The 23,490-nt window shown below is 41.5% G+C and overlaps 1 protein-coding gene across 1 annotated transcript in view; it reads right to left on the minus strand.

Moving 5' to 3' along the window:
• Window positions 1-23,490, minus strand: part of LOC122792761 — a 1,018,830-nt gene that overhangs the window by 380,115 nt on the left and 615,225 nt on the right. Inside the window, exon 8 of the mRNA XM_044060334.1 lies at window positions 13,551-14,386. Coding sequence (XP_043916269.1) covers window positions 13,551-14,386 — 836 coding nt within the window. The remainder of the gene's footprint in view (window positions 1-13,550; window positions 14,387-23,490) is intronic.

Consider the following 23,490-nt stretch of genomic DNA (forward strand, 5'->3'; position numbering starts at 1 on the left):
TTTTTCCAGATGAAGGACAGAGCATCCACTTTCCAAGCTTTCTTGTGATGAATTCTTGTGCAGAATTTGTCCAACTGATAATTTTGGGGTGAGAAAAAGGATCTATGTCTGGGCTCCACCATTTGTGTGTCAACATGCTGAAGATTTGTGGATCCAGTTTCCATTCGTGTGAGTCCATAAGATTTCTACTTAGTGCGTCTGCCAGAGTATTTTGCTTTCTTGGCAGGAACTGAGCTTGTAGGTGTATTTGTTAAGTCAAGGCCGTGTTCCACAATGCCATGGCTAGTCTGCAAAGGGGGTAGGAATGGGTACCCCCCTGCTTGTTTATATACCACATGACTGTGGTGTTGTCTGCCTTTATCAGTAGTTGTCCTGGATGAAGATAGTCCTTGAAGGCTGTCAGAGCGTTCTGTACAGCTAGCATTTCTTTCTGGTTGATATGTAGGTGCATTTGATTTGGGCTCCATTGGCCCTGAATGCATCTCCCTTGCCAGATGCGTCCCCCCCCCCCCCCAGCATAATCTGATGCGTCTGTAGTAAGGGTTTGGGCGGCAGGGGGTGGAGTGAATGACAGTCCCTTGTTTTGGTGGCAGGCCTTGACAATGTTGACTTCATAAGCTTTTTAGGTACCATTGACGTTTCTTTATATGCAGTCTTGCATATGGAATTATTAGGATGCAGGAGGCCATGAACCCGAAGGCCTGCAGAATTTGTCTTGCAGATAGCTGGATTTTTGTGGCCACTTGATTGAAGTAAGGCATCAATTGAATTTGTTTTTCTGGCATAAGGTAGGTCATCTGGGCAGTTGTATTCAAGCTTACACCCAAGAATGTAATTATTTGAGAAGGTACCAGTTGTGATTTCTTTTCGTTTATGGTGTACCCTAGACAAGTTAGAAGTCTTTTTACAAACGCCAGATGTTTTAGAAGAGTGTCTCTGTTTTCTGCGTGAATTAGACAATCATCCAGGTAAGGATAAATTTGAATGTTTCTTTGTCTGCAAAATGTAATTACTGGTGCCAGGCACTTTGTGAAGACCCTGGGTGCAGTAGATAAGCCAAAGGGCAGTGCAGAGAACTGGTAATGCAAATAACCTGCTTTGAAGCAGAGGTAACTTCTGCAAGATTCCCTGATTGGGATATGCAGGTAAGCCTCTTTTAAGTCTAGAGTTACCAACAAGGAATCCTTGCCTAGCATAGGCAGTAACTGTTGTAGAGTCAGCATTGGAATGTCCAGAAATGTATTTAGAATGGATAAGTCCAGAATTGGACACCATGATTTGTCTTTTCTGGGTACCAGGAAGTCTTGAATAAGAACCTTGTCTCTCTTCCTTTTCTGGTACTGGTTGAATAGCCCCCATATTCATGAGGGACATAACTTGTTTCTGGGCCTCTGCCTACTGATTTGGGGGCAGATATGGCCATCCATTTGGCGTTGGCAACTTGTGGAAATGAAATCTGTATCCCCCACTTGTCCTGGGTAATTAGCTGCCAGTTTCATGCATGAAGTGCCAATTTCCCCCCCAAAGGGGCAGCCAAAAGATAAGTGCCTGGTGATTGCAGTGGAAAGTCATTGAGACTGTTTACCGTAGGAAGGTGCCTTGTTACTTCCAGATTTGGAGGTGGAGGCACCCCATTGTTTTGTTCTAGAAGTTCCTTGTGACTGAAACCTGGAGCCTTTGGAATGTCTGGGTTTGACCCGAACGACTCTGGTGGGTACTGGAAAGGACAAGTTCTTAGTAGGCCAGTGCCTACTGAACCTGGGTGGCTACACTTGTAGGAAATATTTTACAGTTTGCATAGATTTAGCTTTATCTTCCATCTTTTTCAAAACTTCTTCTGCCTTATTACCAAATAGACTGTCTTGTTGTAAAGGAGCATCCAACAATTTTGCTTTAACATGATCAGGCATGTTTTGCTCCTTGAGCCAAGCATGCCTTCTTATCACAAATCCAGTTACAGCGGCCCTGCAAGAGGCCTCCAAGGAATCAAAACCACACTGCAAAGTATGCTTTCCAACTTGTTCAGCTGAATGCAATAAATCCTGCAACTCTATTTCCACACAGTCAGAAATCAACATCATTTTCTGTTTAAGTAAGCCCATGACATGCTGCTGATATTTAAGCATATGAAACTGACAGTTTAAAGCCCTGATTGCCAAGGTTGCAGATGTATAAACCTTCTTACCCCATCTATCCAGCGCCCTGGAGTCTCTATCAGAAGGGGTAGGATTTTTAGCAGTAGAAGCCTCAACACCCTTGGGACCCTGAGAAATGGTTTCAGGGTCAGCAGTAGGGTTTTTAAAAAGGAATTTGTGGGAGTCAGGAACCTTGTAATATCTGTCTGGCTTACTAGGAGCCGGAGACAGGGAATTAGGAGCCAAGCTGGATTCTAACAAAACATCATCAACAATGTCTAGAACAGGAGGTATAGCCAAAGGCCTATGCTGAGGTGGAAGAAGGAAATCCCTAAGCCTCTTATTAGATTCTGAGAAATCCTGACTCTCCCAGTGAAAGTGTTCCCTTAAAGTATGCAAAGTTTCTCCAAAAGAAAAATCCTCAGGAGGAGAAGCAGAAGGGATGGAATCTTCTGCATCAGAGTCCTCATAAGGTGGAACAGATAATTCCTGATCAGAAGAGGAATCAGAAGAAATAGAAACCTGATCTGATGATTCATAGTCAGTGCCTTGCCTAGGCCTCTTAGCAGGAGGGGGATGGGTACCCCTTATCAAGGTAATTAAATCCTCAGCCATTTTGATCATTTGTTTTTTAGGCATAGGGGCCTGTGCACGTGGCCTAAGCATCATTTCTTTAGACATAGAAGTTGATTTTGGCCTTAGTTTTGAAGATGGCGTCAGTTTAATAAACAAATCTTTAGGCCTGAAAACACCCTCAGAAGCCAGTGCCTGCTCATCGGCTCCGGACCCATCTAAGGTAGAGACATCCTCGGGTTCAATACTTAAGTGTCTCGCGGCATACCGGACTCCAAATGGGTCTCAGTAGAGGCCTGCGAATCAAAAGTAGTGGGTTTCAGGGGCTGCGAAAACACCTCACTGAGTATCGGCAAACCGGCGACTGGCTTAGGAGAAGCTTCGTCGTCGGTTTTGGACCTCGACGGTCTGTGTCTTTTTCTTTGTGCTTTTTAGGTATTCCGGAAGTCGAATTGCTAACCAACAACATTTCTGGATAGCTAAATCTTGAGCCAAACCATTTTGATGCAAAAATATACCGACGCTTAATAGTGCATTGATTAAATTTAGCACAAAACCGACAGCAAGGCAAGTTGTGGTCAGGGCCTAGGCAAGGAATACAGAACAAATGAAAATCCTTATGAGGTATTTGCTTCCTACAAGTAATACAATTATTAACTTTTACTGACATTGGTAAGGAGCAAGAAAACGTTTTCCCAACGGGGTACTTATCTTTAGGTTGAAGACTTCGGTTCTGAAACTCAAAAACAAAAATTTCAGGAGACAGCCGACTGGCACTTGTGAACTGCTTCTGCTTCGGGCACCACGTGGCAAGAAAGACTGATGAAAATGGCGTCAGCTGCATGTTTTATACCCCTGACAATCTGACGTCATGGAAGAAGGGACAGCAACCGACGCAGGACCCAAGACTTTGTTAATCAGGCCGACTGAGGGCAACCTGCCAGCAGATTACCCAAATATAATGACTGCAACAGTGAAACACGAAGAACATCAGTCGGTGCCAGAGAATGTCTCTTGGCTGACTTGACCCTCTCTTTTCTAGATGAATGGGACTTTGACGATGAAGAAGAGCTTGCTAAGTCTTCCTCGAAGGAAGGCTTGAGGAGACCTTTCAGAATTAACTTGTTCTTTCGCTCCTGGAGAACTCTGGAGCTAAAGAAGTGACAGAAGGAACAAGTTTCCTGCAAGTAAATGGCTCCAAGGCAATAAACACAATTACTGTGGCCATCTGTAATTGACATCTTTTGGGAGCACTTTATACATTTTTTAAAACCCGAAGGTTTGTGGTCTTTGGACGCTCTAGACGTGGCTGTAAGAGCTCTATAAACAGTAAGAAGGAAGACAAGGTCCTCTAATTTAAATGGGCCTCACCCTAAGACAGGTACACACCAAACACAAAGAGGACTAGGTATTCTGACTCAGGCCCAGCCCTAACAAACCACACAAACAGAAAAGAGAAACCAAAAAGGACTAGGTCCTCGAACTTAAACGGACCTAGCTGGAAAGGAGGCAGAAGCTAAGCCAGAGAAAACTAGAATCTTAAGCAGCAGGCAAAGTATGAGACAAACAACACTGCACACGATTATTAATCTATAAAATTGTGAAATAAAGGCTCTTCTACAAACACGGACCTACGGGAACAAACTGTGTCAAAAACCAGCACAAAACACTGCACAGAAATATTAAGGTATGAAAATGCGAAAAACAAGATTCTAACACAAACGCGGACCTATGTAAATATTAACAGTATCAGAAAAACTAGCACACAGGATACCACACAAAGAACAACAAGGGCCCAACGGCCAACAAGTTCTCAAAAACTAAGTAAATAGCAAACACTTCTAAACACTACCGATAAGATAACTAACACTAATATTAAGTATAACTTGCTAAAAGTATCAAGAAATATCAGTAAATGTGAATAAAAAAAAAATGTTGAACTTAGCCACAGCCAAGCAAGAAGCACTTTGAACTCGTAGACGCGGCAAACGAGATCTGGGGATTGTACTAGTGCACTATGGGATACCTACCTAGCCACAAGCCAGCTAAGAGACTTTGAGCTTTGTAATAGGCTGAGTCGGAGCCGAGGATCAGCTCTGAACCCATATGCAAGAATGAAGGCGAGATAGGACTACAGAACATCTTTTATTAGTAGAGGAAGTGAAGGGAGGGCATAAAGAAACTTCCTTGCCCATTAAAGGGGAGTGCATCTGTCCTCCATGCCAATGGGCAAGGAGTCATGGTGTAAAAAGAGAGGAAGCTACTCGTTTCTCTCCAAGACAAATAAGTCTATTGGTGGTGTTTCCTATCAATGAACTATGCCTAGGAAGACTTGTCTGTTGAAAGTGCATTTGTGTGTGTAGGGGGGTGGGGGCTTAAATGGACCTACTGGAAGAATCTGCCAGGATAGTGTCCTGTGATGGAATGTATACTGCTTCAAAGCACATACCCATCTGGGTAGCCAGGTTCCAAGCAGTCTCAAACAACCTGCATAACCTGTACAACCTGGTTCCTCTTTGCTTGTTTATACGCTATATGGTGTTAATGCTGTCTGCACACATAATGGCCCTAGTTTCTTGGGGCAGGCAAAAATTGAAAGTCCTGAATGACAGCCCTCATCTCATTCAGGCTGATGTGTCCTTCCTTCAAGATAGATTGCCAAATTCCCTAGACCTCTTGGCTGCCCATCCATGTCCCTTAAGCCTCTTCTTAGGCATCTGTGTACATTTCTTGACTTGGGTTCTGTACCTTGAAAGGTAACCCTGAATTAAGGTTCACCTGTGTCACCCACCACAGGGTCTCCCTCTTGAGACAAGACATGAGGGAGCTCTGTGTGTCTAGAGGATGATAGTGCTGGGGCCATACATTTTTCAGGAACCCCTGAATTTTCCTCATATACAACCTGGCTAAAGAAAGCATTGGTATGGTTGTTCTCATGAATTCTACTACTCTTAGAATCTCCATGGCTGGAAAGGCTTTGAGAAAGGTTAGGGACTGGAGGTAAATTATAAGGTTCTGTACCCTTTCCTGAGACAAGAAGGCCTGCATGTTTTTGTGTCCAGTGTACAACTCAACAAGACTAAGCTTTAAGTGGGGCAAAGGGAAGACTTTTTGAAGCTGACAGTGAATCCCATTTGCAGGAGATTGAGAGTGAACTGAAGGTGCTACAGTAAGATCTGAGGCAAAAAGGCCCACATAAGCAGATCATATAAGCGGGGAAATATCTGAATTCTTTGAGTCCTGCAAAAGGCTATCACAGATGCTAGGCACTTTGTGATTAACTCCGGGGACTATGGAAAGTCCAAAAGGCAAAGCAGTAAACTGAAAGTGAGATGAGCCAGTAAAGAACCTTATGAATTTCCTGAAGGAAGAATTATGGGGATAAGCAGGCAGGAATTGTTCAGATCCAGGGAAACAAGAAGTGCCTGTGGGAGGATGAAGTGAAGCAGTACCTGAAGGGAAAGCATTCTGAAAGTAGGCACTTTTGAGGAAAGTTTTGGGAAGATTCAGTATGGGTCTCCACTGCCCTTCTTTTCTTGGAACCAGAAACAGCCTGGAATAAAATCCTTATCCCACAAACTGAAGAGGAACTGGATTTAACTTGCTTTGGGACTGTAGTTCTCAAAGGATGGGAAGACAAATATTTAACTGGTTATGGGGTGGAGATGAGATACCTTTGAAAAGTGGGAGTTCCTTCCAGGACATAAAGAAACCTTTTTATGACTGACAGTACCCATTTGTCTAAGGTCATCTTTTCCCAGTTTGAGATAGACTGAGTGAATCATTTGGAGAGGGGAAGATTAGGACCAAGCTAGAGGGGTGAGAAAGATAGTCACAGTGACTTACTGGAGAAGGGAGGATGCCCAGATCGGAGTTTTCTTTCATATTTTTTCTGGAAATTTTTTCCTGGGTGTCTCCTTGTGCTTCTGAGAAAGGCTATGTTCCCTTCTAAAAGAAAAATATTTGGCTTTATAATTCCTCTGGTATCTGGGCACAGAGGTAAGAAAAGAACGTCTTGCAATTTTTTCATAGTTTTACCTTGTTCCTCCAAGGTTTTAAATAGGCTAGCTGCCTGTGGTCCAAAGAAAAGGTTTTGTCATGGGGGAATCAAGGAACTTAGTTTTGAAGTCTTCTGGCATGAGCTGGTTTTGCACCCAGGTGTATCTATGAATGACTCTACCACTAGCAGCTGATCTAGAAGAGGCCTCAACAGCAACACAGCTGTATTTAATACTATGCCTAGCCACTTGAATGGACTGATTTACCAAGGACAAAAGTGACTGCCTAGATTCTGTACCTGTTATGTCCATCACTGCCTTGTTTAAATTGTTAAAGCTAGATAAAAGGTGTTTGATCATCTGTGTCTGATAATTTGTTGCCCTGACGGCCAGTCTAGAAGTATAAATCTTTTTCCCCACTTAACCGTAGCCCCACTATCCTTGTCTAAAGGTAGAACATTAGCATTAGACAGTAGGTAAAAAGGTTCGTCTAAGGAAAGAGAAATAGCTGAATGATCAGCTACATGATTTTTGAAAAAGAACTTAAGGTCCTCTCTGGAAGCCTGTAGAATCTAATTCAGAGACCGCAAAGCAAAGGTTGCTGACCAGAAGACATGCTTCTCACATTTATCCAGGAGTTCATAAGTGTGTACTAGGCTAATGGCCCTCGGGCCTTTACAAGCCTAGCCCGTAGGATTACCCTGGCATCGTGCAACGAGACCTTAGTTCCCAGTGCCATTGGAGTGATCCCTGGGATGAATTTTCTATTTCCCATCCACTCATCAAGATTTCTCTTGAAGAGGGCCAGTTAGGTGCTCTGCTTGACATGTATGGGAAGTCTATGCCACAGCATGGACAGTCTCTGGGTTATGAACCTGTTCCTCCAGCATGTTCTGCTGAGTGTGGTAATGAGATGGAGGACTCTGGAGTGTGTGGTGCGGAGGGATTGGGATTTCTTTAGATGTAGCATTTCTAACAGAGCTGGGTCAAACATGGCTTTGTAAGTCAAGCAGAGATAGCCTCTGTGTAAAGTAGACGATATGAGACAGAGAATAGTTGAAGTGTTTTTAGTCTGTCCACATGGGACAAATGTTTAAGGCCTAGGATCCTCTTTGTGAGGTACTTTTGCAGCCTGTCCAGTTGTTGCAAGTGTTTACTGAGGTACATGCCAAATGGGGCATTGTACTCAATGACTGTCTCCCTCTACTCTTCCCTCATTAGGCCAATGACCTCTTTCTTCCTGGATACAAAACCCTTAGTAATGAGATGTGCCACATAGAAGGACTTTCTGACCACAGCGGCAATGTGGTGGTCAAAAGAGAGATTTCTGTCAACCTGTGTTCCCAGATCTCTCATAACGCCTTCTGTGTTCGGTGGACTACCATTGATGTGGTAATTCATGGGAACAGGGTTTTTCCCCAAGGGGATGATGACACATTTTTTGGCATTGAGCTTAAGGCCATGGTTCTGACACCAGTTGTTGGTCTCAGTGAGGCCTTTCTGTAGGATGTCAACATCACTCGGGGAGTTAATAATAGCTCCCAACTTGCAATCGTCTGCGAACTTTGTCAGCCAAAGTCCTTTCGTGTTGGCCTGGACTTCAGAGAAGCAGATACCAAACAGGAGAGGACCCAGGACCAAACTCTGTGGGACTCCACTTGTGACTGGTTGGCAGTCTGACTTGGAATCAGCTACTTTCAGACTGTGGGTTCTACCTGTGAGCCAGTTTGCAACCCACCTAGTGATATAGGGAATGATGCCTAGCTTAGTGAGTTTTTCTATGATTCCTAAGAGGGAATGGTATCAAAGGTCTTGACCAGATCAAGGTAGGCTGCATGAATCACCTTGCCTTCATCCACAGCTCTGGTGACTGACTCAAAGAAGCCATCATCCTGGAATCATTATTAGTAGGAAGGATCGTAGAACTTTTCTTGGAGAGTTCCTTCTTTGTCGCTGCCACCATGACTATGGCATCTATGGGAACCTCCTTTTTCCAGAAAGCTTTATCTGAGGGAGTGGTTATAATTTTACTTGGTCTCCGTGGACAGGCCCCATAATGTCTGGGGTCTCCCACGGTCACCATGAGACCAAACCAATGAGTTCACTGGTGGACAGTCACTCAGGATGTAGATGGGAGAGAACCAAAGACAGCAAGGTACACCAACTCCTCAGGTGAAGGATTGCTGGACTGACAGCCATCTTTCTGTTTCAGAAGCTCCTGAATCTCCACAGAGGAAACTTCCTCAGGGGGCGACCCACAAGGATCTTTCACCCTCATCAAAGTCAGTGTCTTCTGTGGCTGACTCCTCCGTGGAGTCCAAATGCTTCCTCTGGCATAATCTCTTCCTAGGAACCTCCTCAGTGTGGTCATCTGGGGAAGTATCAGAAGAGTCAAGGGTACCCAAAGGGTGTCCTTGTGTTTGTGGTCCCGCAATCACTGTGGAACCTGGAATGAAAAGAGGCACAAAAGGTATCCTGTTGGGTTAGTGGATCCAAGGGGCCAGGTGACTTCTTAGTTGCAAAGGCAGCTATAGCCCTCTCCAAGGCTCCAAAAGCTGACTGCACGAGGACTCCGGCTTGGACAAACCATGTTTTCGGGATAGGGTCCCCATCAGTCGAGAAGACAGCTCACATGGGGTTGAAGCCAGAGCCAAGCTCACCTTTGCTGAAGACCTGAGGCGCATTGAATGCTCCAAAGACTTGGGAGACAAGTGCACTTGAGGTTCATTATGGCTCCGAAAACTCTCTGGCTCCAAAAAGCAGATAAGCTCCAAGTGAAAGTCTGATCCAAGGAAAAGGACATCTTCGGATCAGAGCTAAAAGATCTTCGGATCAGAGCTAAAAGGCACCAGGTGCATCAGATCGGACAACTCCGAAGCTTGCCCTGCAATCGGGGGAGGAGGAAGAGGGGTGTTGACAGTTTGGACAGGCCTGGAGCCTTAAGGGTTGAGGATGAGAGGTACTTAGTGATACCCTGGGCCCACAAAATATTCTGCACCAACTGTTCCACATCTTCTTTAGTTAGGCTCCTGGTCAAATGGTAGGATGAGGTGGAAGGGGATTTTAGGTCTTGAAAGAAAGGGAGACGGCACCCTTTATGGAACCGGCTCATAAGACCGAGAGGACAGAGTCCTTTGTAAGGTGAAAATAGGCTTAAAAGGACTGGTCATCTTATCTGACATCAACAGATTTGATCCATCCTAGGATCACAGCCGAAATTGTCTGATCCAACAGAGTAGAGGTCAGAGCCGAAGGCTCCAATTGCATCACAGACTCATCAGGACTAGATGATTTTGAAATTTTAGGCTTCAGCTCTGAAACATCTGTCAGTGCCAAAGAGGGTCTATTTTTTTGTCTGAAGATCTAGAGGACAAAGAAGAAGCTGGGCTCGCACGAGTTGATTTAGTCTGAGAGACCAGATTTACCTCTAGAAATAGCCTCTCCAAATGCTGAAGGCAACATACCCCTTAGAATGAGCTTGTTTTTACGTTCAACTAGAGCTCTGTGATTAAAGGAACGGCATATGGCACAATCCTCTTTTTAAGTAAAGGGGTCCAAGGCAATATACACAAAGAGAGTACAAGTTGCTAACTGGGATTTTATGCCTGCACTTCAAACATTTTTTGAAACCAGACGGTTTCTCTTGCTTCTTTGCCATGATGGAAATAAAGGAAGGCAGAGAGTCCACTCAAACACTCGCACACACAAGGGAAACGTGATAATGACAGCAAAGAGATTTTTTTTTAATATATAAAAGATACAGAGAAGGGAGAAACTACTAACAATAGTAGCCCAAGAGTTACCTAAAAACGTAAAGGAGAAAAGAGGAGTAACCTATAAAAAAAGGTTACTAACGGAAAAGGAAGGGAGAAGAGAAATTAGCCTAAATAAAGTGGTTACTTGTAAGAAAAGGTTCTAAGCTACAAGGAAGAGACAGAAAAATGACACAAAAAAAATTATTATTATTAACGATAAAGACTTATAAGTATACAACCTGACCCAACAACTAGTTGATCGGATTATGACTTTGCAAAGCAGCAAACGAGATCTGAGGTAATGGGGAGAGATGCACAATAGAAAAGGGGAAGTACCCAAGAGCATTTTGGTTGCCACGAGCTTGCTACCAGCCAAGTTGGATCCGATGGATTGGATCCGGACCTATATGTCCAAACTTTACAATAAGAGGAGAAAGCTATTACATGATAGAACAAAATCCATAAAAGGGAAGTCACCCCTGATCATTATTAGTAAAAAAATACGAGCACTCATAAAATCAACTAAGGCCAATTTTGAGAGAAAAATTGCCATGGATTCAAAGGACAATCATAAGGCCTTTTTCAGCTATGTTAGGAACCTGGGTGAAAACTCCCAGATATGCTCAGAATTAGTCCAAAATGATACAAAAATCACTGAACCCACAGACATTGCCAACATACTGGCAGACAGGTTCAGTGCAAACTTCACCCCCCCCCTAAAGGAGAGATAACTATCCCAGCGGAGTGTAGCCTCCCAGACATCTCAAATGCGCAGGTGAAAGCTGCTCTCTCTAAAGCTAAAAACACAGCATCAATGGGACCGGATGGTGTCCCCGGCTGTGTGCTACACGAGCTAAATGAGGAATTAAACCCGCACATAAGGCAGCTGTTTAATCTCAGCCTTACCACAGGATACGTGCCCAAGGAGTGGCGTACGGCAACTGTGGTCCCACTCCACAAAGGCGGTGCCTCTACGGACCCTGGTAATTACCGCCCCATAAGCTTAACAAGTCTAGTCTGCAAAGCTATGGAGAGGATGATAATGGAGCTCATAAACAAAGATATAGGGGACTTGCAGACATTGGACCAGACCCAGTTTGGCTTCGTCAAGGGCAGATCATGCCTTTTGAACTTGGTCGACTTCTTCGAAACAGTCACCAAGGCCATTGATGAGGGAAAGGCAGACCATACAGCCTACCTTGACCTTGCAAAGGCTTTCGACACAATACCCCACTCGGGTATTGTAGAAAAACTTAACAGCTTAAATGTAAACCCATATGTCACAAGATGGGTTGCAAACTGGCATAAGGACAGAACCCATAGGGTTAGAGTTGCTGGCGCTATGTCAGACTCCAAGCCGGTCACAAGTGGTGTCCCACAGGGCTCGGTCCTTGGCCCCCTATTGTTCGGCATCTACTTCTCAGAAGTACAGGCCAACATGGGAGGACTTTGGCTGACAAAGTTTGCAGACGACTGCAAACTGGGCGCCATAGTGGAAAGTGCATCGGACATGGATATCCTTCATAAGGGACTCAAGGAAACAGATAGCTGGTGCCAGAGCCATGGCCTGAAGTTAAATGCCAAAAAATGTATAGTCATACCCTTCGGGAAAAACAAGGTAACCCCAAGCTACCATACAGGTGGCAATCCACTAAGCACAGAAGAGGTTATCAGGGACCTGGGGACCCAGGTTGACAGTGGCCTTTCTTTTGACACTCACGTTGCTAAAGTGGTTAGAAAGACCTTCTACATTGCCTACCTGATCATGAAGGGATTCACATCCAGATCTAGTGAGGTCATTGTTCCCCTGTACTCTTCACTTATCAGACCAATGATAGAGTACAATGCCCCATTCGGGATGTATCTCACCCGACATCTGCAGCAATTGGAGAGACCCCAAAAGTTCCTCACCAAAAGGATAAAGGGACTCCAAAATCTGTCATATGCTGCCAGGTTGAAGAAACTCCAGCTCTATTCAGTCGCATACCGTCTGCTCAGAGGTGACATGTGCCTGACATACAAGGCCATGTCCAACCCGGAATTAATGGACATGCTCCACCTCAAAAAATCCAAATCCACCAAAACCACTAGAGCAAGCGACTTAAACCTTAGCACGGATATAAATAGGACGTGCTGGAGGGATAGATTTATCACTCAGAGACTCCCTATGCTGTGGAATAAAATCCCGGTCCATGTGAGGCAGAGCACCTCGCTGGCTCTGTTCAAGAGAAATCTTGACCTGTGTATGGGAGATCATAGGTTTACCCCGGGAATCATCTCTGTGTCACTGCTGGACAGAGGCACAACAAACTAATGGGTACAGTATTTTTTCATATAAGGGGTGGCGTAAGCCACAAAACTTTGGGCTAGGCTTATAAATGCCTTAGGGCAGATAGCCTAGTATAAACCTATGAACCTATGTGAGGATGAAATGAAAATTTGACAATATCATATCAACTGTTTTGCACATCTTGATATAAATCTCACAGCAGCATGACACCAGAAATACACTGCAAAAGTTTATAAACATTTTATCATAAGACCAGGTAGCACAATGGTTAAGGTGTCTGCTTCTCACTCACAGGGTGCAAGGTTTGATCCTTACCTCTGGTAAGAGATTGGATAATTAAAGGGTCATTTTATCATAACTGTGAATGTTTATTCTGGTTGTCCTACATTTGGAGAAGTATTCTAGTTACAACTTGTCAGTTTCTATTCTGATATGCAATCCTCCAAATCTTGTTCTCTACAGGAAATCACTGCTAGCACAGTTGCACGTTCCTGATTTTTTTTCTATGCAGTTGTGTAATGGTGTAGTCAGTAAGTACACATAAGTAAGGGACTGAAGGGGAAACTTGTCTTTCTGCCAAAAAAAAAAAGTTTTACCCATTTCATTTCAATGAATTGGCAAGTTTTGTTCCAAGTTCCAATCAGTTTCCCTTGACAAATTATATGCGAAGCTTTACTTTTTTGCTGCACCTGATCTACAGATATGTCAACCATAACTTCTAATTCCACAAGTTTTTATTCTGGTTATACTTATCCATTTCCAGTTTTGTATTATGACTTAAAAGTAAACTGTGACATACCTGTTTCATTCAGTCCCTTCTTGTTTTTTAACTTCATATTCTTGAAACCTGCACTCACTGCTTCATTTTGCCTTGTCTTCTTCTCGGGTCCACCCGCATCGGAAATATCAGTCTGCAGCTTTTCTTGAACTAAAGGATTGCATGTCAATGCATGGGTACTCAGCAGCTTCTCTGAAGCCCACAATGGATCTACAGCAGAAGCCACGTTTTCTTTTTCTGTCACATGCTGCTGTTTCTTCCCTTTAGAAGACTGTTGTTGACTGGATAAAACCCTTCCCCGTGTACCAGTCTTCTGCTTTTGCTTTTTCCATTTACGTTCTTCTATAGTAACAGAAGCCTCCTTCTCCAGGAGTTTTTTGCCCTCTGCAATACTGTCAACAACTACATGAGAATCTGGAGACCAATGATAAGCTTTCTCAGGAACTTCACAATGTGGCACAGCTGAGTCAGTGACAACCTGTTTATTTGCCTCACTCTCTTGCAATTTTTCATTGTGAGCTTTGGCAGTGGTAGCAGCATTATCCATTAAGTATGAATGACTCTGAACATCAACAGTGAATGTTTCATTAAGTTTAGGAACCACATCAGAAGAATATTTCATTGCTTCCTCATCAGACACATCATTATTTGCATTTTCTGTTTGAAGTACTTTGCTTACTTTTTTAGTCAACTGATTCCTATGTTTAGGTTTAATATGTGATGAATCTTTAGATACTTTTGTTTTTGATGAAATAGAAGGCCAAGATTTAAAAATGATGCTGTCTGCTTCTTCTATGACAAACTCTTCTTCCATTTCTGTCACTCCACCTTCATTCTGTGGAAGTGAAGCAGTATTCCTATAAAAAATAAAGTACATTTAGTTAAAGAGGAATGATGAAATTAATATTGACTTGCAAACAATTACTAAAACGTTTCTCTGAAAATGTTCTGTTTTTATGCTTTTATAATTATTACCACAGTAAATGGATGGGTCTGCTTAAGGGATTTATTAGTCTCCAAGGCACTTTTTGTTAAACTGTCATGTTACCTCTGGGACCTGCAATATTTCTCAGATTCCCCTCAGAAGATCAAGGTTTCAGAAAGTGAAATTCATGTGGTTGAGACCACTATGATCGACTTTCCAAAACGTCATGGCTTTTGTATGGAGACAGCAGTACAGTGGTGTTCAGGGAATTTCCCCATTTCCCCACTGTAGTGCAGTCTTGGAGTTGGTATATATACTGCAGGGGATATGGGCATTGCAGCCCCTCACATGGAGGGTTGCAGGGGGGGCTTGCTCCCCTGCAAAAACATAGATTTTTGTTGTTTTTGTCTTATTCAACTTTTCAGAAAGTCAATCATACAGTCTGGTCCATATGAAATTTCACTTTCTGAAAAGTCAGTCTTCTGATCCAGATCCATATTTCTTGCAATCAACTGTATAACAGCAACAAAAAGACAAAGAACTTTCAGATATAACAACTATATGCAGATAAATCGGGAAAGGTATCTCTCTAATGCAGGCAACAGGTATTATAAATGAATTTTCCCATATTATGACTCTTTGGCCACAATGCAACATAACTGCAAAGGAAATGACACAGCAAAAGCATTTTAACTCCTTTACTATTCAATATTTTCTAGACGACGGTCATTAAACTACTGCTTTTGGCTTTTTTTGTTCCCTATACATAAAAGATGTTTATACCCAAAATGTTTTGACATTGTCTCATGAACACTTCAGTGTACTATGGCATGATTACCCGAGAAGAAACTGCATCTTACAATGTAATAAAAACATGTTCTTTTAATATAATTTTTTATGCCAAAACATATAAAAAGGATGAAGATATATATTTTTTTACAGAAATACATATGCTTTTTAGGCCTAACATCAACAACACTGCTGTATTTGTGGCTTTACAGCTTTGTATGTGTTACTATGAAGAGATCAGAAAGCTAAACTTTTGTCTTCAACTGACTGTTTTGTGAATACCAAAGGGCCAGCCACATAGCAGTGTAAATATTGCCTCTAAGTGTGAAGGGTAAAAAAACAAACATTCAAATGGTTATGTAAGATCAGTAGTAGTACCTAGCAGTACAGGGCCACAATCTTTGAATTTTAGAGCAATCTGCTATAATATTTCATTGTAATGACCTTCAACCACACAATGCACTTAGATTATGACTCCAGGTATAAATATTTGTCCACACTTTACCTTCATACAATGTGCTTCACTGAGTCAAACCCTAATGTGGGGAGAGGGGGTCAACCATAATCCATTGGAAATAATACATATTCATGAGAAATGTATAGAGGTTTTACCTCTGATTGAATGAGAACTAAGTAAAGGAAGAATTCTAGGGATTTACTTGTACATTCCAGTTTGAGAAGATGTCCTACCATCTAGTGGAAACAGGGTAAGCTGCCACAAAAGCAAGACTATGCTACTGAAATGACTACCAAACTTTACAATTCATACCCATGTATAAAAGGCCATACACATCAGTTATCTTTAAGACTTGAATACAAAGCTTTTAGACAATAACATCAGGATCATCTGCTTCAAAATACACATGACACTCTATCCTTAGGAATTCCAACACTGAGTTTGATGCTTCAAACTATCCTCCCTTACCATGTGGAGCTTTGGTGATACCAAATATGAAGTCACATGAAGTGTATGATGAAATACACATTTTATTTTACTTCTGATGCAACTACAACTCAAAGCAAATATATATCTTGGTCCAGTGCTGCATATCTCACCATAAGCAGAAGTCACATGATACCCACCAACAGAAACAGAGGACAATGCAAAATGTCACACTATGATAGTGAACAACCTACAAATTTCTGCATTTGGAACCTATGCATAAAATGTCAATTTATAAGACATTTTCAAGGAATTGTAATAAGGCACTTGGATGAAACATTCAAATCTTCAATTAAGCCTTCGAGTATAAGCATGAAGCTTCATGCTGAACTTTAACCCTACCACTTTTTGCACCAGACCATGGAATTTCAGCCATAATATGTTGCAACTGTATAAAAAAAACTTTTCTGGAGAAATTTATATTTTACTTTTGATGCAACAGAGTAAAACCTGGCACTGGGCCAGAACTGTATCCTTACCCTGAACAAAAGCCCTACATCCCCACCCTAGTGAAACAAATTATAATAAAATACCATAATGAGAGAGTGAAAAGCTTATGAAGACTCATATAAGGTATCTGTACATAAAATGCCAGACATTGTTTTCCCCTTGAAATTCCACTTCAAAACTGTCAAGTAACGACAAAAGTATATTCATCAGCACTGTGTTTCTAAGAATGCATTTTTATCTGTACGGGTTTCAGTGCACCCCAATGATGAATTTTATGTCTGCAAATTGTCCTTCTCAGTATATCCAGCTCTAGTGATACCAATTTTGCAGTCACAGACAAAATACACAGGACTTTTACTTCTGGTGCAATGATGATAATTCAGTTAGGATATATTCTGGACCTATATTGTACAAGTCAACATGAGACAGTCATCCATCTATCTAGCTAGGTACCTACCTATCTATCTAGCCTTCGCTGACCAGGTTAGTCCCATTACGCTAGTGATCTCTTTCAGTGGAGACCTAAGGTAGTTTTTGCACTACTGAGAAAATTTGGCCAGGAAACTTGCCCTGCTTTTTCCAATGGGTGATATGGGATCTTTTACATTTGCCTGAGCTACCACCAATTCAAGCAGATGGAACCTCAGTATAATGTCTCATCCAAAGAATGGGAGACACCCAATACATGCAGGAGAGCACACAGTACAAATGTATCATGCTAATCTCTGATGATGAATATGTCTTTCAGGACCTGCCATTTAAATGCAGTTTAACCCACATTGATCTTGCACTACAGAGTTCAGTTCATGACATATATGGAGAGAAAGAAACATTAACTTGTCTGGTAAAATATATATGATTTCTACTTCTGCTATCCATATACTGGACGTTTGCATTCTGAATCTAGACCGGAAGTCATACGTGTCTGCCAAATGGAATGGAATACAAAACAAAACTTCAGACTGTTAAAATGAAATACATGTGAAACCTTACATAGATGCATTTGTACAAAAGGCTAAATGTCAGTCCCCTACAGAGCTCTCAACTTAACAGAGTTACAGCAGGACATGCCTTCAACACTTTCACAGTGTGTAAACAGGTTATAAAAATGAATTACACATGCAATGTACTTTACACTTAAGCAACTTTAGAATGGACTCTATGGATCACATTCTGTGAAAATATGAGGCATGTATGAAGATTACTATCTAAAGTGGTTTTACTGCAGCCACAGACAAATGGAAGAGTATAAGTACTTGCTAAGTTTGATGCTATTGACTACCAAAGAAAGCAGTTAATAAGAAATGGAACTCAAAATCTAAATCAGCCATAAAAGAAGCAATGAATATTGTAAAGGAGATAAAAGAAATGGAAGTAGAATCTTCAGAAAAGGGAAGTAGCAAATTACATATAAATAAATATAATCTATGGGGAACAACACAAGTACAATAATGTTCTGGTGGAGGAGCTATGTTTAAGGAAAGGTAGGAATTGAGCAATTTGTGTGATTCTGAAGTAAATGAATATTGTTCAAAAGAAAACATTTGCGTATACAGCATGAAAATAACAACGGAAATGTTACTATGGTTTGCTTTCTTTTCTATTAATGTACGTAGTATGTATACCTATGCCATGTGAAGACTTAAAACTATGGCTAGGTATGTAACTTCTGTTAGGGTGGGGACTACAGCATATGAATACATTACACTGCATGTAAAAAATTATTTTCTTACTGGACTTAAGCTTGCATACCACACCCCATTTTTATACTTATACAGGGACAATAAAGTGATGTGCATTACATGAAGTCAAACTTGTATGCAAACTTTGTAGATGATCACCAACTAAGTGAATTCAGCAGTTCAGAATAATAAATCTGAGATATTTGTTAAATGTTTCAGTTTCAGAAATATGATCTTATACTGCTGCATACTATAAGCAGTCCTACATGGCCAGTTTGATTGACCCCTTTAACTTTTTTTTTTTTATTCTGTTGACAATAAACATGTGTCTGACATTATTTTGGAATGACAACCTTAGTAGATATATATTACATACATATACGTGAGTGTGTGTATGTGTGTGTGTGTATATTATATATATATATATATATATATATATATATATATATACACACACATATATATAGTTCCCTTCAAAATTTCGAATTCCTAAAACCTCGAACTCCATATGGTCTAGACCACATGACTGAAGTTTTAGAACTTCGAATTTTTGAATGGAGATCTGCATACAGCACTGAACAAGAGAGTTCCCTTTTCTTTGCTGTAGTGCGATCACTGAGTTGGTATAATTAAGTAGCTGGGGTATGGGGGTGCAGTGGGGGCTTGCACCCCTGCATAAACATTGAGAAAGTTGGGGTTTTTTGGATTTATTTCAGAATGTCAGGATTTCGGAACTTCGATCATATGGTCTTGACTATATGAAATTCGAAGTTCTGGTAATTCAACATTCAGATGTGAATCCATATATATAGAGGTTTACTATGAAAACCTCGCACCTGCAATGTGCGAACATTTAATCCTGAAAGCATGTATTCAACATCTCACGTGAGCGAAAAAATAAATGTTGAAGTCAACATCAGATGCACACTAGCATTCGCTGTTATGGATTCAACATTTTGAATGCACATCACACTACAGTGGGGATCAGGAAATGTACATACAAATAGCAGCGGGTGTGGGGGGAGCACCCCCCACATGAAGGATGCAGGGGGGCTTGCCTCCCTGCAAAACGTTTGTAGCACATGACCAAAGTGTGGTATTTTCAGTAAAGTCAACATTCCTGAGTTGTTGACTTTCGTTAAATACCTCATTTGGTCATGCTCCTGCTCATAAATTTGATTTCCGACACTTCGGGTCGAAAACACAAACACTCGCTTATTGCAGGTGCAAGACTTTGACAGTAAACATAGATAGAGATATATATATATATATATATATATATATATATATATCTTGTGTGGGTGTGGACGTATATACATATATCAAATACCACACAATCTGTAGACACTGAAAATAGGTACAAAGGCCCTTGAAACACTGGTATATCCAGCCAAAGCTCTGGACATCTAATTACCAAAAAATCTAAATATCACATAGCATATAACTATTATTGCTTCTAGCAGGAATATGGGATACTACTCAAAGATACAGGTAAACTGCAGTGGTGGTGCTGCAGTAGCGTTGTCGCCTCACAGTAAGACGTCCTGTTCGATTCTCAGCTAAAGCGTCTTCTGTGTGGAGACATGCGTGAATGGGCATACCTTCGTTGAAGGTTGTGCGTCAGGGCTGGCAACTCGGCATGTAAAAAATCTACTGCCAATCATTAGCGGACCGGAGTTCCGCTGTGGCGACCCGTAACCGGGAAAAGCCGAAAGACACAACAACTCAAAGATACAGGTTTAAAACCAGTGTGTGACAAAAATGATGGAAAAATAAAAGCACATTATCAAACAGAAAAGTATAAAATTTGTACATTTTAATGAACTGCATTACAAAATTCTACCACATAAACAAACTTATTTTTTGCTTCTGAAAGATAGATATAAGATTAATGTCCTCATTCTTTAAATTATTGGTGACACAAAAATGATGGGTCATACAGTGTGGTTTAGTGTGTACTACACAGCTTTAAAAATCTCATGTGAAGAGGGGAATTCAAAATAATTTGTGATGGGATAAATCAAACCTGAAAATAGGGACATCCCTCCAAAAACAAGTACAACATGCGCAGGGGGTAACCAGACCAGCAAACAGGTGTATTCCAGCAAAATAGGGACTATTGGGAGATTTGACGTATGTGTGTGTGTATTGTATAATTACTGTCTGTCTTTCTGAAATCAGAAACAAAAGTTGCACATTTAAAAAAATACAGGATATGGACTGGAGCTCTATCCTTAAGATTTGTAGGACTAAGGCTATAAGGTCTTAGCCCAGCTGTGAGAATATCCCAAGGATACTAATGCTCCTCCACTTTACCCATATTCCACTGGTTAAAAGGATACTTCTCTCCCAATCTCATAAACCTGCATGAGGTGGAAACTTATCAAAACAAATTAAATACAATACACAAAAAGGCATGGAAACTGTCAGCTGGGGGATTATGGAACGGGAACACACATGAATACAAACGCCTAATCCAGCTCTATCATTATGCTAAGTACCTATTTTTGGACCTAGCGTTAGAATTTTATCCTCATCAGTATTTCAAAGCTAATCTCTTGGGTGGATTCTCAAGAAAGAATGCCCCAAATAATAGTGGCACCAAAAGAAGACCTAGCTCTAAATATCACAGCCATCTAATAGAGACATAAAAAACTGTCCATGCAGCCACAGCACAAATCAAATCGACAGATGCATTCTTGAAGACAGCTTAGGGCATAATAATGGCTAACAGAAATGGAATACAGGCACAGTTATTAAAATGTTTTTTTTTTTTTAAATACCAAAATTTAATGCAATTGGAAAGCGCCTTTGAGAAAATTAGGTTTAACACTTTGGACCCTAAATTTCTGTCGGAATAAAATACAGAGAGCTTCTCTGGTACTGTGGCTCAGAACTCAGTGAGGATCTGGACCACCCTTTCTGAGTACAAACAGTACCTGGCCATAAGAGGAAATGGGACCAAGCCTACGGAGCAAAGACTCAGATTAGGCTTGCCAGATGGCTCTGATAACAGTATACTGGCTGGCCTCAAAAAGAGAGGCTTTTCTAGAATGTGAGGTAATAGCAGGGGAAAAGTACAGCTGTGTTACATTTAACATAACTGCAGAAGTTTGAGTAGCTCAGTGTAGCAGTATTGATCATTAGGTCTTCCTGCTATGCAAAAGCTCATGACTGGCTCAACTCCCTGAGTCTTTGCATCATCCCCAGCAGACTGACATCCAGACATCAGGGTATAAAACAGGTGTCTGTCAAAATCATCTTCAGATTTTTCTAGGTTGTGAATTCAGTCGAATGCCTGAGGACAGTGCAACCTTCCCAACTGTAAAAAACTTGAAACAGAGTAACTGTGGACTAGAAGGAGAGGAAGGGGGGGTGGTACAGGAGGGGGAGTGATGATAGGTTTAAGGCCCCCCACCCCAGCCAAGGGGCCAGGCGATAGAGGGAAAGGAGGGTGGGACTTGGTATTGCAATACTGACCTACTCAAACATTTACAATTTAGGTAAGTGCAAGACAACGTTACTATGCTCCCTGTGTTCTCTGTAGTCAGTATTGCAGTACTGATCCTTGGGAAGACCTCCAAATGCTACAGATTGGAAGGCTGAATGGCTGAGGGTCCCTGGGACAGAAGGTTCTGTAGAAAAGTAGTAGCAAAACCTGCCATAGTCCTAGGAGCAGTGCCTAAAGGGTAGTGTTTGGTAAAGTGTGGACCAAAGACCAGGTGGCAGCTACCAAGATGGCTTGAGTAGGGACACCTTTTAAGAAAGCAGTGGTGACTGCTCTCATGGAATGTGCCCTGACAGGTGTTATAGTTGTTTTCCATAATGAATATAGCAAAAGTTAATACAATTAACTATTCATTTTGAAAGTGTATGTTTGGAAACAGGTCTACCTTCATTTCCTTCTGCAAAGGCCATCAACAGTTGATCTGTTCTACATGAGGAATATGTCTTGATAAGGTAGTACAAGTTAATACAATTAACTATTCATTTTGAAAGTGTATGTTTGGAAACAGGTCTACCTTCATTTCCTTCTGCAAAGGCCATCAACAGTTGATCTGTTCTACATGAGGAATATGTCTTGAAAAGGTAGTACCTAATCTGTTGGTGCACATCAAGCGAATGTTGGGAGGGTGGCCTGATGGTTAAGGTGTTTGCCTTACAAACACAAGGTGCAGGGTTTGAGTCTCACAAGGGATAATTGGCTAGGCTTACAATGGCCTGCAAGGGCAGTTAGCTTAGTACTAATCTATGAATCTATGTAGGATTTGTTTAGCTTTATTCTGATGATGAGAGAACAACACTGGCAGGTATACAGCTTGGTTTAAAGAAAATTCTGATACTACCTTGGGCATGAACAATAGGTTAGTTCTCAGGGTAATTTTTGTCCCTATAGAAAACAGTGAAGGGTTCTTTGCACATTAGGGCTTGCAGCTCTGGAACTCACCTGGTTGAGGTAATTAACAACAGGGTGCTCATCCACATGAGCATCTTTAAAGGAGATGAAACAGCTGGCTCAAAAGGTGACAGGGTTAGCTTTTCCAATACATAATGTAGGTCATAAAAGGGTACCAGACTTCTCCTAGATGGTTTCAGATACATTACCCCTTTTTAGAAACTGTTTCAAATGAGGGTGAGGACAAATAGGAGATGAGCAATAAATGGCTGATGCATGTTCCTTATTGCTTGAATAAGAAAGGCTCTGTTTAAATAATTTTGAAAGGTATTCCACTGGCTGATTCATGTCAGCATTAAGAGGTTTCATACCTTTGGTCTGGTACCAAACAGAAAACCTTTTCCACTTTTATATGTATGATTTTTTAGCAGTTGGTTTGTTTGCCTCTCTCAAGCTAGATAACACTTCAGTAGAATAAGATGCATTGCTTGGTGTAATAATCCAATCCTCCAAGCTGTAAGTTTGACGGTGCTCAGTTGTAGATGGATGAATGACAGACCCCTTATGTTGGGTGCGTAGACCCATCGCCGGGGGAAGATTATAGTATCTCTACTCCTCGAGGGTCAGCAGAAGGAAGAATAATAGTTATGTATTCACCATAACTTGGTATCTCTGTTATCCATAGTCACCATTCATCACGTATGGGTCTAGGATCAGACATCAGATCTGAGCCGGCACACTTTAGACAACTGCTTTGCTCAAGCTCCTCCCCCCCC

The sequence above is a fragment of the Protopterus annectens genome, chromosome 2.part0 (assembly GCF_019279795.1).
Source record: "Protopterus annectens isolate FY-2018-M chromosome 2.part0, PAN1.0, whole genome shotgun sequence".
Classification (NCBI taxonomy): Eukaryota; Metazoa; Chordata; order Ceratodontiformes; family Protopteridae; genus Protopterus; species Protopterus annectens.